The 20,504-nt window shown below is 42.5% G+C and overlaps 1 protein-coding gene across 3 annotated transcripts in view; it reads right to left on the bottom strand.

Moving 5' to 3' along the window:
- Positions 1-20,289, bottom strand: part of cdan1 (codanin 1) — a 103,065-nt gene extending 82,776 nt beyond the window's left edge. For 2 of the 3 annotated variants that reach the window (XM_041214669.1, XM_041214668.1), the window contains exons 1-3: positions 20,184-20,285; positions 18,573-19,246; positions 4,931-5,155 (exon numbers count right to left, since the gene is read on the bottom strand). In XM_041214669.1, the coding sequence (XP_041070603.1) occupies positions 4,931-5,155; positions 18,573-19,246; positions 20,184-20,273 (989 nt within the window). In that variant the 5' untranslated portion in view covers positions 20,274-20,285. Of the gene's footprint in view, positions 1-4,930; positions 5,156-18,572; positions 19,247-20,183 lie in introns of all 3 variants that reach the window. The other variant, XM_041214666.1, reaches the window with a different exon arrangement.
- Positions 20,290-20,504: the final 215 nt, after the last annotated feature.

Here is a 20,504-nt window from a genome sequence, read left to right as displayed (position 1 = left end):
TTCTCCAAATGCTTTCTGCCAGAGGTCCACATTTATCCAAGGGAAGAGAACCTGTCTTTCAAAGTCCAACTAATCCTTGATAATGCACCTGGACATCCACACAATCTTGTCGAGAACCATCCAGATGTTGACATTTTGTTTTACCCCCAAACACGACCTCACTTATCCAACCAGGGGTCATTACCTCATTCAAGGCTTACTATATCCGACAAAGTTTCAGCCACATCCTTCATCTTCTGGAAGCAGACCTTTCAACCGCAGTCCATGATTGCTGGAAGGAATTCAACATCCTCATAACAGTAGGCATAATTAAGGACTCAAGGGATGAAGTTAGAGCTTCAACCTTAAAGGCACGCTGGAAAAAAGTTTGGCCTGAGGCTGTGAATGGTTTCACAGGGTTCCCCAATTTGGAAGCTGAAGCAGCCAGGGTTGTTGACTTGGCAATACAAGTTGTAGGGGAGGGGTTTGAAAACATCATCACAGCTGAAGTGGTTGAGTTGCTTCAATCTCATCGAGAGGAATTCTCTACGGAAGAATTGGTTGAACTGATGAGATAAACGAGCCTAAACAGGAGCAGGAACGGAAAGAGGAGCCTAAAGAAGCTCGATTCACAACCAAGATGATGGCAGATCTCATAAGGATGGTCAGATTTGAAAAAACAGGCAACAGACCATGATACAAGCATGGAAAGAAGCATCACCTTTTGTAGAGCAGTTGACACAGCTGTCCTTACCGAGAACTTTAAAAATTGACAAAACAGTCAGCAATAACATCATTCTTCTCATCCAAATCATCTACATCAACACCTGCATCTGCCACATCATCCACTCCACCTACATCCACTCTCAAGTAACTGTACTGTAATGTACTGTGATTTGTAAATTATACAAGTACGCACTGTATTCTGCAATTGATAAGTTTTAAATTGTTCCTGTTTCCTTGTGCTGACAATTTCAGTAAAATTGCCTTCAATGTACCTGTACTGTAAAGAAATGTACTGCACTGTGATTTGTAAATTATACTGTACTCTAATTGAAAAGTTTTGCATTGTTTTCGTTTTCTTTTATTGACAATTTCTTCAGTAAAATTGTCTTTAATTTACTCAAAAAAATAGTTTTTATTGACTCCATTCAGTTAAAAATGTGAAATTTGGGGATAGCTGGAACATATCTAATTCAGTTGCATTATAAACTATGTTCGCGATTTCATCCCTTATGAGATCTCGCAGGAACAGAATCCGCAGGAATGGTGGGAGTTTACTTTAGTTCAATTCAAAACAAGGGTCTTAAATCTAAACAAAGGAAGCTACAGAGGTGGGAGGGACAAGTCGGCTGTGGTAGATTGGGGAACTACATTAAAAGGTATAACAGTAGACAGGCAATGGCTAGCATTTAAAGAATTAATATATGGTCTGCAACAAATTGTCCGAATAAATGTGGTTGCCAGGGGATTCCCCCCCGCCCCGCCCCAGCTCTCACAAACATCTTTGTCGGTTTCCACGAAAAACACACCTTCAACGTAATATTTCTCGTACATAGCTGATACGTTTGCTATATTTGAATCCTCAGCTGCACGAAAGAATTACCTAACAGATCTTAATAGGCTTCATCCTGCACTCAAGTTCACCTTTTAACTGGAGCAGTCAAACAAAGTCCCTTTCCTCAACGTGCTAGTTGAGAAAGCTGCCACTGGGTTCACTAATACTGTCTATCGCAAACCTACCTTTGCTGGTCAATACACGCATTGGGATTTCTACAGTTCCACGCACTATAAAATTGTCTTATTGGCAATAGAACCCACACCATTTGCTCACCCTGCAAGCTTGATGCTGAAATACAGTGCATCAAAGCTATCCTGTGAGGCAATGACTACCTTGATCAGATCATCACTCGCTGTATATCGTGTATTGAGTTTAAAAGCTGGGAAGTCATGCTGCTGTTGTATAGAATCTTGGTTAGGCCACACTTGGAATATTGCATGCAATTCTGGTCGCCACATTACCAGAAGGATACGGAGGCGTTGGAGAGGATGCAGAGGATGCTGCCTGGTCTGGAGGTTATTAGCTATGAGGAGAGGTTGGAGAAACTCAGATTGTTCTCACTAAAGTGACAGAGATTGAGGGGCGATTTGATAGAAGTTTACAAAATTATGAGTGGCATGGACAGAGTAGATAGTCAGAAGCTTTTTCCCAGGGTGGAAGAGTCAATTACTAGGGGACAAATATTTAAGGTGAGAGGAGAAAACTATAGAGGAGATGTGCGGGGCAAGTTTTTTTACGCAGAGGGTAGTGAATGTCTGGAATTCACTGCCAGAGGAGGTGGTAGAAGCAAGTACGATAGTGGTGTTTAAGAGGCAGCTTCACAAATACATGAATAGGATGGGAATAGAGGGATACCGAACCCGGAAGTGCAAAATGTTTTAGTTGACGGGCAATATGAGCAGCGCAGGCTTGGAGGGCCGAAGGACCTGCTCCTGTGCTGTACTTTGCTTTGTTCTTTGTTCTTTCTTTGTGTAAACTCATGAATGGGCCTAAGGCCGCCACTGAAAAATGCCCACCTTACCTGAGATTACCCTGGAAGGGTAAGGCGTCTCAAAAATGTGAGCAACCGGTGAAGCTAGCCTTGCACTTTGTTACTATGCAGTAGCAACACAAGTGGTATTCTCCACTAATAGGATGCTGCCGTCAAGCCAAAAGGATGTTCTGTCCATCACTCAAATTAAGTAATATGGTGTATGAATTTCAGTGCCAGTGTGATGCCAGGTATATAGGCTGGATGTCCCAACAACTGGCAGATCATATCAAACTGCACATCCCTTCAGCTGCTCGCAACAGGCAAAGTACTGACAGTAACCAACCAGCACATGCTTGCAAAACTCAAAACATCACTTCCAACGTTAGATGTGATTTCACGATTAGGCAATATCTGCTAAACAATCCTGATTGAGCTAAGAATTACACTGAAAATCAATGTAAGATTGTCAGTCACTTATGCATGCTAGAAGCCACACATACAAGGCCCTGCCCTATGCAGGCAGAAAGAACACGTCCATACATTGTGCCTTTTTCAACTAAAAAAAAATCTTGGGGAACAGTCATTCCCTGGTTCATTCCCCACAAGGCTTTGACCAAAGTCAACCTGCCCCATTCAAATTTGAACAAAGCCACGTAGTTAACTGTTTCATACTGCATTCTCCATGGCAATGCCTCTACCAGAGACCACTTGGCAACCAATCAGCACACTTATGTAGCACAAATTGTTGTTTTTCCTTTACTGTTGGTAATTTCTTATAAGCTGTCCTGATGCATGCAAAAGCAATTAGGAAGTCAAATGGAATGTTGGTATTTATTGCAAAGGAAGTCAAGTATAGTCTTGCTGCAGCTCTACAGGCTTTAGTTAGACCACATCTGGAGTGCTGCATACAATTTTGGTCTCCATACTTAAGAAAGGATATAATTGCCTTAACAGTTTCGAGAAGATTCACTCGACTAATTCCTGGGATGAAGGGGCTATCTTATGAGGAAAAGTTGAACAGTTTGGGCCTATACCGACTGGAGTTTAGAAGATTGATAAGTGATCTTATAAGATCCTGAGAGGGCTTGACAGAGTGGATGCTAAGAGGATGTTTCCCCTTATGGGGGTGTCTAAAACTAATGGACATAGTTTAAAAATGTGGGGTCTCCCATTGAAAACAGAGATGAGAGAATTTTTTTCTGAGGATCATTTGTCTGTGGAATTCTCTTCTCCAGAGGAGTGAAGGCTGAGTTAGATAGATTTTTTGACGAGGGAGTCAAGGGTTATGGGGTGGGGAGTGGGGGGGTGGGGAGTGGGGGCGCAGGGTGGTGGGTGCATGCAGACAGGAAAGCGAAATTGAGGGTACAATCAGTTCAGCCACAATCTTACTGAAATGCAGAACAGGCTCAAGGAGCTGAATGGTCTACTCCTGCTCCTAATTCTTATGTTCATTCTGAATTGCCTTGGGAAAGTGGTGAGCTGCCACAGTCCTTGTCACAAACGTGCTCACACACATGGATTTTGACCCAGTGACAATGAAGGAATAATAATAATATAGTTCCAATTTAGGGTGGTGCATTACTTTGTGGGGGGGGGGGGGGGGGAAGAGAGAGAGAGAGAGAGAGAGAGAGAGAGAGAGAGAGAGAGAAATACAGGTGGTGGTGTATCCATGCACCTACTGCCCTTGTCCTTCTAGGTGGTGTAGAGGCCATTTGGGAGGCTCTACCAAAACAGCCTTGGTGAGTTATGGCAGTGTATCTTGTACATGGTATGCTTGGAAGCCATGATGCAGTGGGAATAACTGTTCAAGATGGTGGAAGGGATGTCAAGCAGACTGCATTGCCCTGGATGGTGTTGAGCTTCTTGAGTGTTGTTGGAATTGCACAATCCAGGCAAATGAATACTTCTTTATTCAAGGAAAATCAAAACAAGCGTCTGAAACTTGTCCTCATGGTTAAACCCTCTAAGTTACTCTGGGATCTGCATCACAATTGCGATGTTTAGCAACTAATTTAGCCTGTGCTTTTACGTTCCTTGCTTGTTTGCTGGAATGGTGAGAGATGGTGATGCCATACCCCAAAAAAATGAAAGAATTTCTTGTACTCTAAGGGTACACACTGCACTGTTGAAATCCTGACTCTAGTGCATACAAAAGAAGTTACCAGAGAACACTTTTCTAATCCTATTATTTCTGGAAAACAAGTACTCAACAAGGTACAGCTTGAAAATATGGAGGTTAATCAGTAAGTAATTTGTACATTTCAAACTCCAGGTCAGGTCCCGACTGAAACGTCTGGGTTTCTCTCCAGCATCTTGAAGTAAGTGCAACAATGTGCAATAGAAACGGGAAAACAGAAATACATCGAACACAAATAGAAATTTCTGCCACACGTATTGTAGATTTTTTTTTTAATTACCTTTCAATTTTCAGCATCTCACGCTCTTCCTGCAAGTTGCTAGGAGGTGAACCTTCAGCAAATCCCTCCAGTCCAGCTCGAAATGCCTCTGAAACAGCTCCTACAGAGTATGTGGAGGATAGTGATTGATTCAAAGGAGTGGAGGTGAAACATATCCTTGGTTTGGACTGCAGCCGCTCTATACTGACTGGAGTAGGGTTAATTCTTCTTGATGGTTTTGTTTTGCTGAAATAAAAATTGAAGTGATTATTTTGACCCATAAATACGCCCTAACATATGAATTAGAAACAGGGGTAGGCCACTCAGCCCCTCAAGCCTGCTCCACTATTTAACAAGGTCATGACTGATCAGATTGTAACCTCAACTCCACATTACGACCTACCCTCAATAACCTTTCACCTTCCTGCTTATCAAGAATCTATCGACCTCTGCCTTAAACATATTCAAAGATGCTGCTTGAACCACCTATTGAGGAAGTGGGTGCCAAAGACTCACGGCCCTCAGTGAAAAAGTTTCTCTGTCTTAAATGGGTGACGCCTTATTTTTAAACAGTGACCCCCAAGATCTAGATTCTCCAACTAGAGAAAACATCATCTTCACACCCACCCTGTCAAGGCCCCTCAGATCTCATATGTTTCAATCAAGTCACCTCTTACTCTTCTAAATTCCAATACAGTTGTCCAACCCTTCCTCCCAAGACAACCCACCCATTCCAGGTAATAGTCTAGTAAATCTTCTGTGAACTGCTTCCAACACATTTACATCCTTCCTTAAGTGAGACCAATACTGTACACAGTACTCCAGATGTGGTCTCACCAATGCCCTGTACAAATGAGCCTCCCTATTTTTGCAATAAATCCCTCTCACAATAAACAATAACACTCGCTTTCCTAATTACTTGCTCTACCTGCATTCTAAGCTTTTGTGATTCATGCACTAGGACACCCAGGTCCCTCTACACCTCAGAGCTCTGCACTCTCTCGCCATTCAGATATGCTTTTTCATTTCTGCCAAAATGGGCAATTTCACATTTTCCCACATTATACTTCATTTACCAGATCTTTGCCCACTAACTTAACCCATCTCTATTCTCTTCAGAACTTACTTTCCTAACTATCTTTATGCCATCAGCAAATTTAGCAACCATACCTTTGGTCCCTTCATCCAAGTCATTTATGTAAATTGTAAAAAGTTGAGGCCCCAGTATTGATCCCTGTGGCACACCACTCGTAACATCCTGCCTACCAGAAAGAGACCCTTTTATGCCTGCGCTGTCTCCTGTTAGCTGGCCAATCTTCTATCCATGCCAATATGTTACCCCCTACACCATGAGGTTTTATATCCCGCAATAACCTTTGATGTGGCGCCTTATCAAATGCCTTCTGGAAATCTAAGTACAGTACATCCACCAGTTCGCCTTTATCCACAGCACATGTTACTTCCTCAAAGAACTCCAATAAGTTGGTTAAACATGTTTTCCCTTTCATAAAACAATGTTGACTTGACCTGACTACCTTGAACTTATCCAAGTGCCCTGCTATAATGTCTTTAATAATAGAATGTAACATTTCCCTATGGCAGATATTAAGCTAATTGGCCTATAGTTTCCTGCTTTCTGTCTCCCTCCTTTTTTAAATAAAGGAGTTACATTCACTATTTACCTATCAAATGTAACCTTCCCCAACCAAGGGACTTTTGAAAAATTAAAACCAACGCATCAACTATCTCACTAGCCACTTCTTTTAAGGCCTTAGGATGAAGTCCATCAAGACCCAGGGACTTGTCAACCTGCAGCTTCAAGAATTTGCTCAGTACCATTTCTCTGGTGATTGTAAATTTCTCGAGTTCCTCCCTCCCTTCCATTTCTTCAGTTGCAGCTATTTCGGGGTTGTTACTTGTATCCTTCATAATGAAGACCAATGCAAAATACCTGTTCGATACATCTGCCATCTCCTTATTTTCCATTAATTCCACAGACTTACTCTCTATAGGACCAACGCTGACTTTGTTAACTTTTCTTTAAATATTTATAGAAACTCTTTATATCTGGCTTTATATTTCTAGCTAGCTTTCTCTCATACTCCAACAAATGTAATTATATTATAGAAAAGCTTCATATAGTAGTACCATAAGAAAACTTGAATGTATATAGCACATTACATATCATCAGGTCAGCATAAAGTGGTTTACAGCCAAAGTATTTTTTGAAACATAGACACTATTGTACCGTAGGACAGCAATGTGATAATGACCACGCAATTTATTTCAGTGATGTTGATGGGGGAGAAATATTGTCTGGCACACCAGCAGCAATCCTTCTTCCAATAGTGTCACACAATCTTTTACACCCACCTGAGGAGGCAGATGAGGGTCTCAGTTTAATGTCTCATTCCAAAAATCACTTTCAACAGGCAGCACTCCTCAGTACCACACTAAAGAATCATCCTGGAATATGCACTCAAATCTCTGGAGGGGGCTGTAAGGCTGCCAATATATTTTTGCATTATTCTATTACAGGACAAACTTAAAACAATAAACGTAGGCCGAATTGGTTTGGATTGTGTCCTCGCCAATCCTATTTTTCTCTATCAATGACACGGGTAACATTGGAGGAGGATGCACTATAAGGATAGGCACATACAGATTAAATAAATAAGATAGTTGATATCAATGATAAAATATGGAGCGAAAGGGTTGTCAATTTAAAGCAGAGGCTATATTAAAAACTGATACTTTAAATAAGTTAGCGGAGCTCCTTAAAATACACAGGATGGTGTTTGATGAAGCCACATCCTTGACCAACAGAATTAATTGTTTAATGAAAGAGTTAAATTGAAAACCTGGGAAGAAACAGTTAGAAAAGGAAGCACAGGCAAAAGATATCTAGCAATTTGAAGATGAGCTGTTGACCAACAAGCACCAGAAACTTGTTCAGAAGCAAATAAAGTTTCTGCTGCAAGAGACCCTCTCAAAATAGAGTTATGAATGAAATGAGAGAGGTGTACATATGGTCTGGCAGCCACAGGATTGAGATCAGCAGTTGAAGTGATGCACCCACTTACAGGCACTTCCAGCAAGTTACCCAAGACCCCCATCTATGACAGCGATGACCAGAAATTGTGCAGGAGATGCAGCAGCTCATTAGTCCCAACACAGCAGACAGGCTGTAAAAATTCCTTTGTTATGTACATGAGAAGCAAGGCTTGATTTAGGAAGAAAAAAATTAAAAACCCACAGCAAATAGATCAAAGTTTTTGAGTTGCTGAGAGCACAAGAATGGTTAAGATTGTGCACTTTTCAATTTAAGGTTCTGTCCCCAGTACCTGAAAGGTTTAAGGAAAACTTTTGTGCTTTCATTAAAAGTGTTTGGCTTTATACATTTTAAATTAATGATGGGTGGTATCGATTTATTTTGACTGAAAAATACATTATACCTGTTAAAATGTGTAAAGTTTTACTTTAAAAGGGTAATAGCACCCTTGGAAAATTAATTTGTTTGAACAAAAACATTTTGATATTGAACTAACGGCATGTCTTAAACTGTAGTTGTGCTGGCTGACTCCTTCCCCGGTCTAAAGGTGCTTCACAGTGAATGCGTATTCTATTCGCCATTATATATGTATTTTTTAAAGCATCAGCTCAAAGCGAGGCCACCACACTCACTATCTCAACGGCAAAAGTTCTTATAAAACTTCGACGTGGGGAATGTTTGCATGTGATAAATAGTAAGAAGGCTGGGTGATGACAGGTCATGAAAATAATGTTTGTAATAAAACAGAAATTACTCATCCTACAACATTCGCACGTGCTGTTGGTGGAAAGAACAAAAAGGTTTCAAACTACACTGAAGAAAGTGGTCAGTGAGACTGGGATCTTAAAAATGCTCCTGATTTTGATGGTGATTAGATGAACTGTACTTAAAGTACTGAAGTAACATCCTCTGACTTTTGAAGTCATGACAAATCAATAGTATATCCTTAGCTGTCCCAATGACATGTTAAAACAAACTTTAGTCACTAAAACATTTCAGGGATATTAACTGTGGAAATGCCTCCCCTTTTCAGTTCATAAATTCAATTAACTTCTGATTAACTTCTAACATGCATGGAATTACTTTCTTGTTAGATTGACATGATGTGTCTGATGAGTTTTGATGTGAACAGTCAAGAAAGAGGTACCAGCAAATACTTTGCTTATTAATGACAAGTGGTGGTAGAAGGCAGGCCAATGTCTGGCAGAGGGGCACTAAAACTTTAAATTCTCCATATATTTAGCGCCAAATAAATTAAATTAATGCTGATCAATTGCAGCAATTGTTTTAACTGCAGATTCATTTTAAATGCAGAAAGGCAAGATCCCTTATGTAACTAAAATAAGTTGGACCTGGATGAACCAACTGTTTGCCAGGACAAGGAGCTGAAAGTGAGTTGCGATTCTCAATTACTCCTACCCTTACATTTTTCTTTCGCATCTTTGCCTTTCTGTTTATGTAATTGTCATATGCAAAATTTGATTAGGCAGTGCTAAGAAAAACAGTATATGCTTTTAATAAGCACTTGTCACAAAGAAAATCAAGCGAATTGACAAAGAGAAAGTGACAAACTGATAAAACATTGTGCATGTATTTAAAACAATAGTTTAAAGGAATAACTAGGCAATTATCGGATGTTAGATTTGCTAGGACCCCTGGTTTTAATAAAAGACTGGCAGAAGATAGGGTAGAGATAAAGTTAATACAAAAGTAATTTAGAACATGAACTTACAAAGAATAACTGATCTTATGGACAATTACATGCAATATATATGGAAGGGTTTTATTGATTCAGATCCAAAAGGAGGTGAAAACAATTGATAGAAAATGACTGGATTTCAAACTTTATATTAGACAAACAAAAATAGGGAAATCAAATGGAATATGGATTGTTGCAATGTGCAAATATTCAGATTGGTGCATTATGTTAGGAAACATTCCAAGCAGAGTGATATTATTTCCAAATTCATTTCTATGAATGTGACAATACCACTGCTACCTTTTGATGTAACACAAAAGAAAATATTTAAAGTGAGATCGATAGATATGTTAGAATACATACAAGGTGTTTTTAAAATATGTAATGATGTTGCTCAAAGAGATACTGGTTAAAGGCTGCAATTGGCCTAGCAAGCCACTCGGTTGTATCAAACCGCCACAAACTCTGAAAAAAGGAATTAAACCAGACCACTCGGCATCGACCTAGGTACCGGAAATGACAACGGCAAACTTTTTTTTTTATTCCTTCGTGGGATGTGGATGTCACTGGCTGGGCCAGCATTTATTGCCCTTGGTCAGAGGGCAATCACATTGCTGTGGGTCTGGAGTCACATGAAGGCCAGATCAGGTAAGGACGGCAGGTTTCCTTCTTGAAGTACATTAGTGAACCAGACAGGTTTTTACGATAATTGACAACAGTTTCATGGCCATCATTAGGCTTTTAATTCCAGATTTTTATTTAATTCAAATTCCACCATCTGCTGTGGTGGGATTCAAGCCAAGAGCCCCAGAACATTACCCTGGGTCTCTGGATTACCAGTCCAGTGACAATACCACGATGCTACCCTCCCCAAACTCAGCCCTGTCCACCCTGCAAAGTCCTCCTTACTAACATTGGGGGTGCTAGTGCCAAAATTGGAAGAGCTGTCTCACAGACTAGTCAAGCAACGGCCTAACAGTCATCCTCATAGAAGCGTATCTTACAGATCATGTCCCAGACACCACCATCACTGGGTATATCCTGTCCCACCGGCACGACAGACCCAACAGAGTGGCAGCACAGTGGTATACAGTCATGAGGGAGTTGCCCTGGGTTGCCCTCAACATCAACTCTGGACTCCATGAAGTCTCATGGCATCAGGTCAAACATGGGCAAGGAAACCTTCTGCTGGTTACCACGTACCGCCCTCCCTCAGTTGATGAATCAGTGCTCCTCCATGTTAAGCGCCACTTGGAGGAAGCACTGAGGGTGGCAAAAGCACATAATATACTCTGGGTGGAGGACTTCAATGTCCATCACCTAGAGTACCTCAATAACACCATTAGTGACCGAGCCCTAAAGGACATAGCCATTAGACTGGGTCTGCGGCAGGTGGTGTGGGTACCAAGTACAGGGAAAAACATTCCTGACCTCATCCTCACCAACCTGCTTGCGCAAATGCATCTGTCCATGATAGTATCAGTAGGAGTGACTAATGCATAGTTGTTGTGGAGACGAAGTCCCACCTTCAAATTGAGGATACCCTCCATTGTGTTGTGTGGCACTACCACTGTACTGAATGGGATAGATTTCAAACAGACCTAGCAACTCATGACTGGGCATCCATGAGGCACTGTGGGCCATCAGTAGCAGCAGAATTGTACTCGAACACAATCTGTAACCTCATGGCCCAGCATATCCCACACTCCACCATCACCATCAAGCCAAGGGATCAATCCTGTTTCAATGAAGAGTGCAGGAGGGCATGCCTGGAGCAGCACCAGGCATACCTAAAAATGATGCATCAACCTGGTAAAGATAAAACACAGCAAATGCATGCCAAACAACACAAGCAGCAAGTGATAGACAGAGCTAAGCGATCACACAACCAACGGGTCAGATCTAAGCTCTGCAGACCTGCCACATCCAGTCGTGATTGTCCACCACCATTCACGACTGGATGTGGCAGGTCTGCAGAGCTTAGATCAGACCCGTTGGTTGTGTGATCGCTTAGCTCAGAACATCAGTGCAAAAGATAAGGCTGAAGCATTTGCAAAAATCTTCAGCCAGAAGTGCCAAGTGGATGATCCATCTCGGCCTCCTCCGGAGGTCCCCAGCCAATTTGATTCACTCCACATGATATCAAGAAATGGTTGAAGGCACTGGGTAGTGCAAAGGCTATGGGCCCTGACAATATTCCAGCAATAGTACTGAAGACATGTGCTCCAGAACTTGCCACTTCCCTAGCCAAGCTGTTCCAATACAGCTAAAACACTGGCATCTACCCAGCTATGTGAAAAATTTCCCAGGTATATCCCGTACACAAAAAGCTGGACAAATCCAACCCACCAATTACCGCCCCATCAGTCTATTCTCGATCATCAGTAAAGTGACGGAAGGGGTCATCAACAGTGTTATCAAGTGGCACTTGTTTGGCTATAACCTGCTCAATGACATTTAGGTTCCGCCAGGGCCATTCAGCTCCTGACCTCATTACAGCCTCGGTTCAAACATGGACAAAAGAGCTGAAAAGAGGTGGGCTGAGATTGACTGCCCTTGACGTCAAAGCAGCATTTGACCGAGTGTGACATCAAGGAGCCCTAGCAAATCTGGAGTTAATGCAAATCAGGGGAGAACTCTCCACTGTTTGGAGTCATACCTAACACAAAGGAAAATGGCTGTACTTGCTGAAGGCCAGTCATCTCACCCACAGGACGTCACTGCAAAAGTTCACCAGGATGGTGTCTTCAGCCCAACCAACCATCTTCAGCTGCTTCATCGATGACCTTCCTTCCATCATAAGGGCAGAAGTAGGGATGGTCGCTGATGATTGCACAATGTTCAGCACCATTTTCAACTCCTCAGATACTGAAGCAGTCCATGGCCAAATGCAGCAAAACCTGGACAATATCCAGGCTTGGACTGACAAGTGGCAAGTAACGTTCGTGCTACACAAGTGTAGGGCAATGACCATCTCCAACAAGAGAGAATCTAATAATCACCCCTTGATGTTCAATGGCATTACCATCACTGAATCCCCCATTATCAACATCCTGGGGGTTACTATTGACCAGAAACTGAACTGGACTAGCCATATAAATCCTGCAACAAGTAACTCACCTCCTGACTCCCCAAAGCCTGCCCACCATCTACAAGGCACAAGTCAGGAGTGTAATGGAGTATTCTCCACTTGCCTAGGTGAGTGCAGCTCCAACAACACACAAAGCTTGACACCATTGAGGGCAAAGCAGCCCGCTTTATTAGCACCATATCCACAAACATTCACTCCCGCCACCACCGACGCACAGTGGCAGCAGTGTGTACCATCTACAATGTAGGAATTCACCAAGGCCCCTTAGACAGCACCTTCCAAACCCATGACCACTACCATCTAGAAGGACAAGGGCAGCAGATAGATGGAAACATCACCACCTGTCTCTTTAAATTTAGGATAAATGAAGGGGGTCATGTGATCTGTGCTGGAGTTTGCCTAACAGTAACTTTGGGTGGTTGAATTATTAGAGATCAAATGAAGACACAGATTGTTTTACTGAGGGGGGGTATTTAGGCTGGGAGACAATGACAGCAGTTTCTAAGTCTACAATGAGAAACCCCAGAAAAATATTATAGTCATTGAGTAAAGAATGGTGCGGTAAATGATCAATTTATTTCTAAGAGGAAAGGGAGTTGAGATCAAAGATAACCAATTAGCATTTTCATTTAGTTACAAAGCTATTGTATTTACCCTCTTCCTATGGCAACAGAAGAGGGAGCCATTTTTGAGATAAGGTTACAGGCTTCCCTATAAACCCATGAATATCACAGATGGACAGCAGTTTGCAGTTTTGTATTGTCTGGTCTGCAGCCTTCTGAAAGGTTGAGAGAGCAAGAGATAGATGAAGCCAGATCTGCGCCTTAAGCACTGAAAATGCTGACTATCGTTCATCAATGCAGGTGGAAGCACACGCTTGGATTGAAGGCTGAGTGTGAGAGTCTAAAAGGAAGCTGAAAGATTTGTCTAGCTTGGAGCAAAAGGAAGAGATCTATGGCATAACCCTCACAATGAAAGGCAGTTCAGGGATTATAAATTACCCAGCTGGGAAAGTGAAAAACGAAGCAAGCCATAGGGAGGGGAGAATAATTTTAGCCTGTTTCTTGGAGAATGAAGTGTTCACTTAAGAGAAAGTGTAACTTTTAACCGTGATGGGGAGATTTTCGGTCATGCTAAAAATTAAATGAGAAATCTCTTTTCTGCAGTTTAAAAAAAGTTGCCTGCAAAAAGAAAATAGAGTTTAGTTAACGGTGTTACTTATAATCAAGTGCTACTGTAAAACTTATAAAATTTGAAATCTGTGTGTGTCATTCTTTCAGTTGTTAAATTCCCAAAATCCTGTTAAGTCGGAGGCCAGTTTTTAGATTTATTCAGTGAAACAAATATTTTGCTTCAATTTTCACTATAGAGGATACCAAAAACATTCCAGTAATAACTGTAAATCAGGAGGTGGAAGGGAAAGGGGAACTTGGTGAAATTACAATTACTAGGGACCCTCTATCCATGTCACTCCTTCAAAAAACTCTCAAATTGCTTAAACATGATTTCCCTTTCACAAAACCATGCTGACTTGATGATCAATTCTAACAGCTTCCCTATGACAGACATAAAGCCAACTGGCCTATAGTTTCCTGCCTCCCTCCTTGCTGAAATAGAGCGGTTATATTTGCTACTTTCCAGAATCTAGCGAATTTTGGAAAATTAACACTAGCATTTACTACCTCATTAGTCATCTTTTAAGACCTTAGGATGAAGTCCATCTGGACCCAGAGACTTGTCAGCCCGCAGCTCCATCAGTTTGCTCAGTGCCACTTCCCTAGTAATTGTAATTTCACCAAGTTCCCCTTTCCCTTCCACCTCCTGATTTACAGTTATTACTGGAATGTTTTTGGTATCCTCTATAGTGAAAATTGAAGCAAAATATTTGTTCATTTCACCCGCCATTTCCTTATTGTCTACTATTAACTCCTCACTGTCACTCTCTCGAGGACCAACACTCACTTTGCTTACTCTTTTTCTTTTTAATTACCTGTAGAAACTCCTGATATCCGTTTTTATGTTTCCAGCTAGCTTCCTCTCAAACCCTAATTTCTTTCTGGTCGCCACATTACCAGAAGGATATGGAGGCACTGGAGAGGGTGCAGAGGAGGTTTACCAGGATGCTGCCTGGTCTGGAGGTTATTAGCTATGAGGAGAGATTGGAGAAACTCGGATTGTTCTCACTACAGCGACGGAGATTGAGGGGCGACTTGATAGAATTTTACAAAATTATGAATGGCATGGACAGAGTAGATAGTCAGAAGCTTTTTCCCAGGGTGGAAGAGTCAATTACTAGGGGACATACATTTAAGGTGAGAGGAGAAAACTATAAAGGAGATGTGCAGGGCAAGTTTTTTATGCAGAGGGTAGTGTGGGTCTGGAATTCGCTGCCAGAGGAGGTAGTGGAAGCAGGTACAATAGTGGTGTTTAAGAGGCAGCTTGACAAATACATGAATAGGATGGGAATTGAGGGATACGAACCCCAGAAGTGCAAAATGTTTTAGTTTGACAGGCAATATGATCGGCGCAGGCTTGGAGGGCCAAAGGGCCTGTTCCTGTGCTGTACTTTTCTTTGTTCTCCAGATTAACTTTTTAGTCATTCTCTGCTGTTCTTTATACTCTGACCAATCAGCTGACCTGCCACTCATCTTTGCACACCTATAAGCTTTTCCCTCAAGTCTGATGCTTTCCCTAACTTCTTTAGTTAACCACAGATGGTGGGTCCTCCCTTTAGAATTTTTTATAGTAGGAATATACTTATTCTGAGTATTCTGAAATATCCCCTTAACTGTCTGCCACTGCTTCTCTATTGATCTATCCCATAGCCTAGTATCCCAGTTCATTTCAGCTAGCTCAGCTTTCATGCCCACATAGTTGCCCTTATTTAAGTTTAAAATAGTCTTAGACCCACTCTTCTCTCTTTCAAATCGGATGTAAAATTCAATCAGATTGTGGTCGCTGCTACCTAGGGCTGTCTTTATTCTGAGTGCTATTAATTAATCCTGTTAAATTACACAATACTAAGTCTAATATAACCTGCTCTCTGGTTGGTTCTAGAACGTGTTCTTAGAAACTCTCTCAAAAGCATTTTATGAACTCCTCATCCAGGCCACCACTGCCAATCTGATTTTTCCAGTTTATGCGTAAATTAAAGTCACCCATGATTATTGACATTCTTTGCTCACAAGCACCCAATATTTCTTCTTGTGCTCTTTGCCCAGCCAAAACTTCCTTAATGATCGATTCTAACACCTTCCCCACGACAGACAGTTAAATGGCTCATAGTTTCCCATTTTCCCATTTTCTGCCCTACACCCTTCTTGAATAGAAGTGTTATATTTGCTATTTTCCAGTCTGATGGAACCTTTCCGGAATCTAGGGAATTTTGGACAATTAACACCAACACATCTACTAATTCATCGGCCACCTCTTTTAAGACCCTAGGATGAAGTCCATCAAATATTAATGATTTAGATGAGGGAATTAAATGGAATATCTCCAAATTTGGAGAGGACACAAAGCTGGTTGGGAGGGTGAGCTGTGAGGAGGATGCAGAGATGCTTCAGTGTGATTTGGGCAAGCTGAGTGAGTTGGCAAATGCAGTATAATGTGGATAAATGCGAGGTTATCCATTTTGGTAGCAAAAACAGGAGGCACATTATCTGAATGGCTATAAATTGAGAGAGGGGAATGCGCAACAAGACCTGGGTGTCCTTGTACACCAGTCGCTGAAGGTAAGCATGCAGGTGCAGCAGGCGGTAAAGAAGGTAAATGGTACTTTGGCCTTCATAACGAGAGGATTCGAGTACAGGAGCAGGGATGTCTTGCTGCAATTGTACAGGGCCTTAGTGAGACCACACCTGGAATAGTGTGTGCAGTTTTGGTCTCCAAATCTGAGGAAGGACGTACTTGCTATAGAGGGAGTGCAGCGAAGGTTACCCGACTGATTCCTGGGATGGCGGGACTGATACATGAGGAGAGATTCAGTCGATTAGGATTATATTTGCTGGAGTTCAGAAGAATGAGGGGGCAGATCTCATAGAAACCTATAAAATTCTAACAGGACTCGACAGGGTAGATGCAGAAAGGATGTTCCCGATGGTGGGAGAGTCCAGAACCAGGGGGTCACAGTCTGAGGATATGGGTTAGACCATTGAGGGGAAATTTCTTCACCCAGAGAGTGGTGAGCCTGTGAAATTCGTTACCACGGAAAGTAGTTGAGACGAAAACATTGTACGTTTTCAAGAAGGAGTTACATATAGCTCTTGGGGTGAAAGGGATCAAAGGGTATGGGGAGAAAGCGGGAGCTATTGAGTTGGATGATCAGCCATGATCATAATGAATGGCGGAGCAGGCTCGAAGGGCTGAATGGCCTACTCCTGTTCTAGTTTCTATGACCCAGAGACTTGTCGACTCACAACTCTATAGGGGGCCTGTAGACCACTCCCACCAATAACTTCGTTCCCCTATTCCTCATCTCCACCCAAACCGATTCTACATCCTGATCTCCTGAACCAAAGTCATCTCTAACTAATGCCACCCTTGGTCAACAATGCTACCCCTCCACCTTTACCTAGCTTCCTATTTTCCTTGAATGTCATATACCCCTCAATATTTTGGATCCAATCCTTGTCATCCTGCAGCCATGTCTCCATATTGGCTACATATGAATGATCTGCATATTAATTTACTTCAATATGCGCTATCAATTCATTACGAATGCTACATGAATTCAGATACAAAGCCTTTAGTTTTGTCTAATCTTTGTAACAGCTGGTCTTGACTATTGGTGTATCTTAGTTTTATCTCTCCACCCCTTCCCGCTATCTTATGACCCTCATTTCCCATATTACTATTATGATCTCCTGCATTGAATCTCCCCCTTGATTTGCCACATCTACCCAAGTTGATTCCTCACTCCCCTTGCTTAGTTTAAAGACCTCTCTACTTCTCTAGTTATGCGAATGGTAAGAACACTCATCCCAGCACCTGCACCAGGTGTAGACCACCCCAATAGTACAGCCCCAACTTTCCCCAGTACTGGTGCCAGTGCCCCACAAACTGTGTTAATATAAAAAAGGAAATGTTCAAGTCAAAATGTTAATGTTGTCAGATTTCTTGTATTGACTCTTATTTTGTCACTTCAAATTGTTCCTATCATTCCTGACTTACTTATAATCGACAATAATTAAGCCTGTACACACAAGTCAAGTTTGGAAAGGCAAGATCTATAATGGGGTCGTACAGCTGGGAGATTCAGTTAAGGTTTATGCCCACCTTACACTTTCAGAGTGAAGTCAGAATTTCAGAGTTTGTTTTACTGTCAAATAAAGGAGGCCTACTCATCAAGGACAATTTTTACACAGAGTCAACTACAAAAAGTAAAGGTTACAACTTGCAGCTGCAACATTTAAAATGGAAAGTGTGTATTTAAAAGCACCTTTCGCAAAATTAAGACATCTCAAAGCATTTACAGCTGACGTTCACAATAAGATCCTGTAAACAGCAATAAGGTAAGGACCAGATAATGTTTTTCTTAAAAAGTGACGTGGGTTGAGGAATAAATATTGGTCAGAACATCATATAAAATAGGGTTAACTTTTTACATTCATCCGAGGGGGCAGATGAGGCTGGTGTTTAATGTCTGTTATGAAATATGGCATATCCAACAATGCAGCAAACCCTCAGTATCACACTGGACTGTAAACCTTCTGACTCAGAGGCGAGAGTGCTACCACTGAGACATAATTTGCACTTCAGAATTCCAAGTGTGAACGTTTACTGAACTGTAAATTAATCCAATAACACAGATTCACATTACCTTCCCAAAGTTAATGTACCCACAGGTGGAAACTCCTCTAGGTTATTTATATTTAACTGGGGAGCAGGCTGAGCCATGCTAACAAACTCTATCCTCCGCTTATTGCTACTCCACGTTGCACCATCCTCTTCAGCTGGGCACTTTGTCGAGTCCTTGGCTACCTGTCGGCCACCAACTAACATGTTCTTCTTCTTGGAACGCCGTTGAGATTGGCTTTCAGGGCCTTGGACGATGAATTGCCCAAGGTTGGCTCTCTGAGCTGACCGTCGCTCACCATAGCGCGGCGCTATGCTACAGCTGAATTCTGGGCTAACTGGTGAGTCCAAACTGTTCAAGTCGCTGTTTGACTTTGAAAAGAAAGAGCCATTGGATGAGGGGTACTGTGCGAAACTGCCCGAGATAAAGGAATTATTTGGAGTGTCAGAAAATAACTGAGCTCGAGTCCCTTTTGATGTCTCTGTGTTATTACTCCTTTTTTCTATCTGGTTATTTTCATTCAAATCCCGATTACACCGGGCAGGTTTCAGTCCCTTGGCAGAGGATATCTTTGCAGGAGTAGATGGACCATTTGCAATTAGTTCGTTTGTCTGTTCTCTTAAAAAATTTAAAAGGAAGGGTACAAAGTCTCTCCGCAGGGAGTTGTATGCCAGAAGCTTGTCACTCAATTTACCATTCTGTAAATAGAAGTCAAACAAAAAAAAACTCTGAAAATATGATCATACATGTAAAAAGACATTTGTGACCTTACTACTGAAAGGCATAACCAGGCATTGCTCTGCAGCACTTTTACCTTCTCTTCTCCCACTCACAAACTTCTAGGCAAAGCAGCAAAATGGTTTACTCTGAGTGAATGGCAAGTGGGGAGCCTTTTGGGGGTGGGGAGGTTAAGGTTAGGGGGTTTATAGGGGTAGTGGTGCAGAATGAGTGGTGGAGGGTGATTGGTGCTGGAGGATTGGGGTTTCAGAGTGGGGGGGGTGAAGTTGGTGATATGGCAGGGGTTTGTTGGAGAGATCTAGGGTGGGGTGGAAAGGCTGAAGGATTGTTTGTGGAGGTCAGGGATGGGTGATGGGGATGAATATGGGGTGAATAATGCTTTTATTGGGGAATGGGGAGGTTGTTGTGGTGGTGATGGAGTGTCAGCAATTTGGAAACAATTTAGTGGTTTAGAGGGGGTGGGTCTCACTGTCTGAGGGCACTCTGACCGCAGTTTGACTGGTTAGAACTGATGAGGGCAGGTGTGTGAGGGGAAGGTTGTTGGGGGGGAATGAGAGGTGGTGTTGTCACTAGTTTGGATTATTGGGCCATTGTGACTAGGGTGGTTTATCTGAAGAGGAAGGTACAGCAAGGTGATTTATGCAGAGATTAGGGTTTCTGCAGGTGGTGGGTGGGTCTGGAGGAAGGAGGGGATGTGGTCACCTCCAGGTGCAGGCGGTCTCCACGTCCCCACTGGGAGCGGGCGGGGGGGGTGTTGTCTGGTCGGGGGAGTGGAGGGTCTTCGGGGGGCGGGGCCTCTCCCACCACCCGGTTCACGGATGCAGGCTGAGCAGGAAAGGCCTCGGGCTTCATTTCCTCTCCCTTCCCCCCTGTTGATGCCGGCACCTCCCCCATTACCTGCTCCTGTCGCCACTCTGTTTGAAGCCATTTCACCGCCTCCACCGCCGTCACCTCTTCCCTCAGCAACAAATCCAACACGGCCGCCATGACTGGGCACGGGCTTCCGCGCAGGCGCTGTGACCCTTCCGTAACCCCGTCACCCGCGGCGGCGGGAAATTCAAACCCGCTCCGAGAGTGGATCCATCTCCAACTCCAATTAAATCACTCAGGATCAACCTCCAACTCCAATTAAATCACTCAGGATTCATCTCCAACTCTAATTAAATCACTCAGGATCCACCTCCAACTCTAATTAAATCACTCAGGATCTACCTCCAA

This window comes from Carcharodon carcharias, chromosome 20, assembly GCF_017639515.1.
Source record: "Carcharodon carcharias isolate sCarCar2 chromosome 20, sCarCar2.pri, whole genome shotgun sequence".
Classification (NCBI taxonomy): Eukaryota; Metazoa; Chordata; class Chondrichthyes; order Lamniformes; family Lamnidae; genus Carcharodon; species Carcharodon carcharias.
The sequence above is the reverse complement of the archived record's forward strand: the minus strand, read 5'-3'. Positions and strand labels throughout refer to the sequence as shown.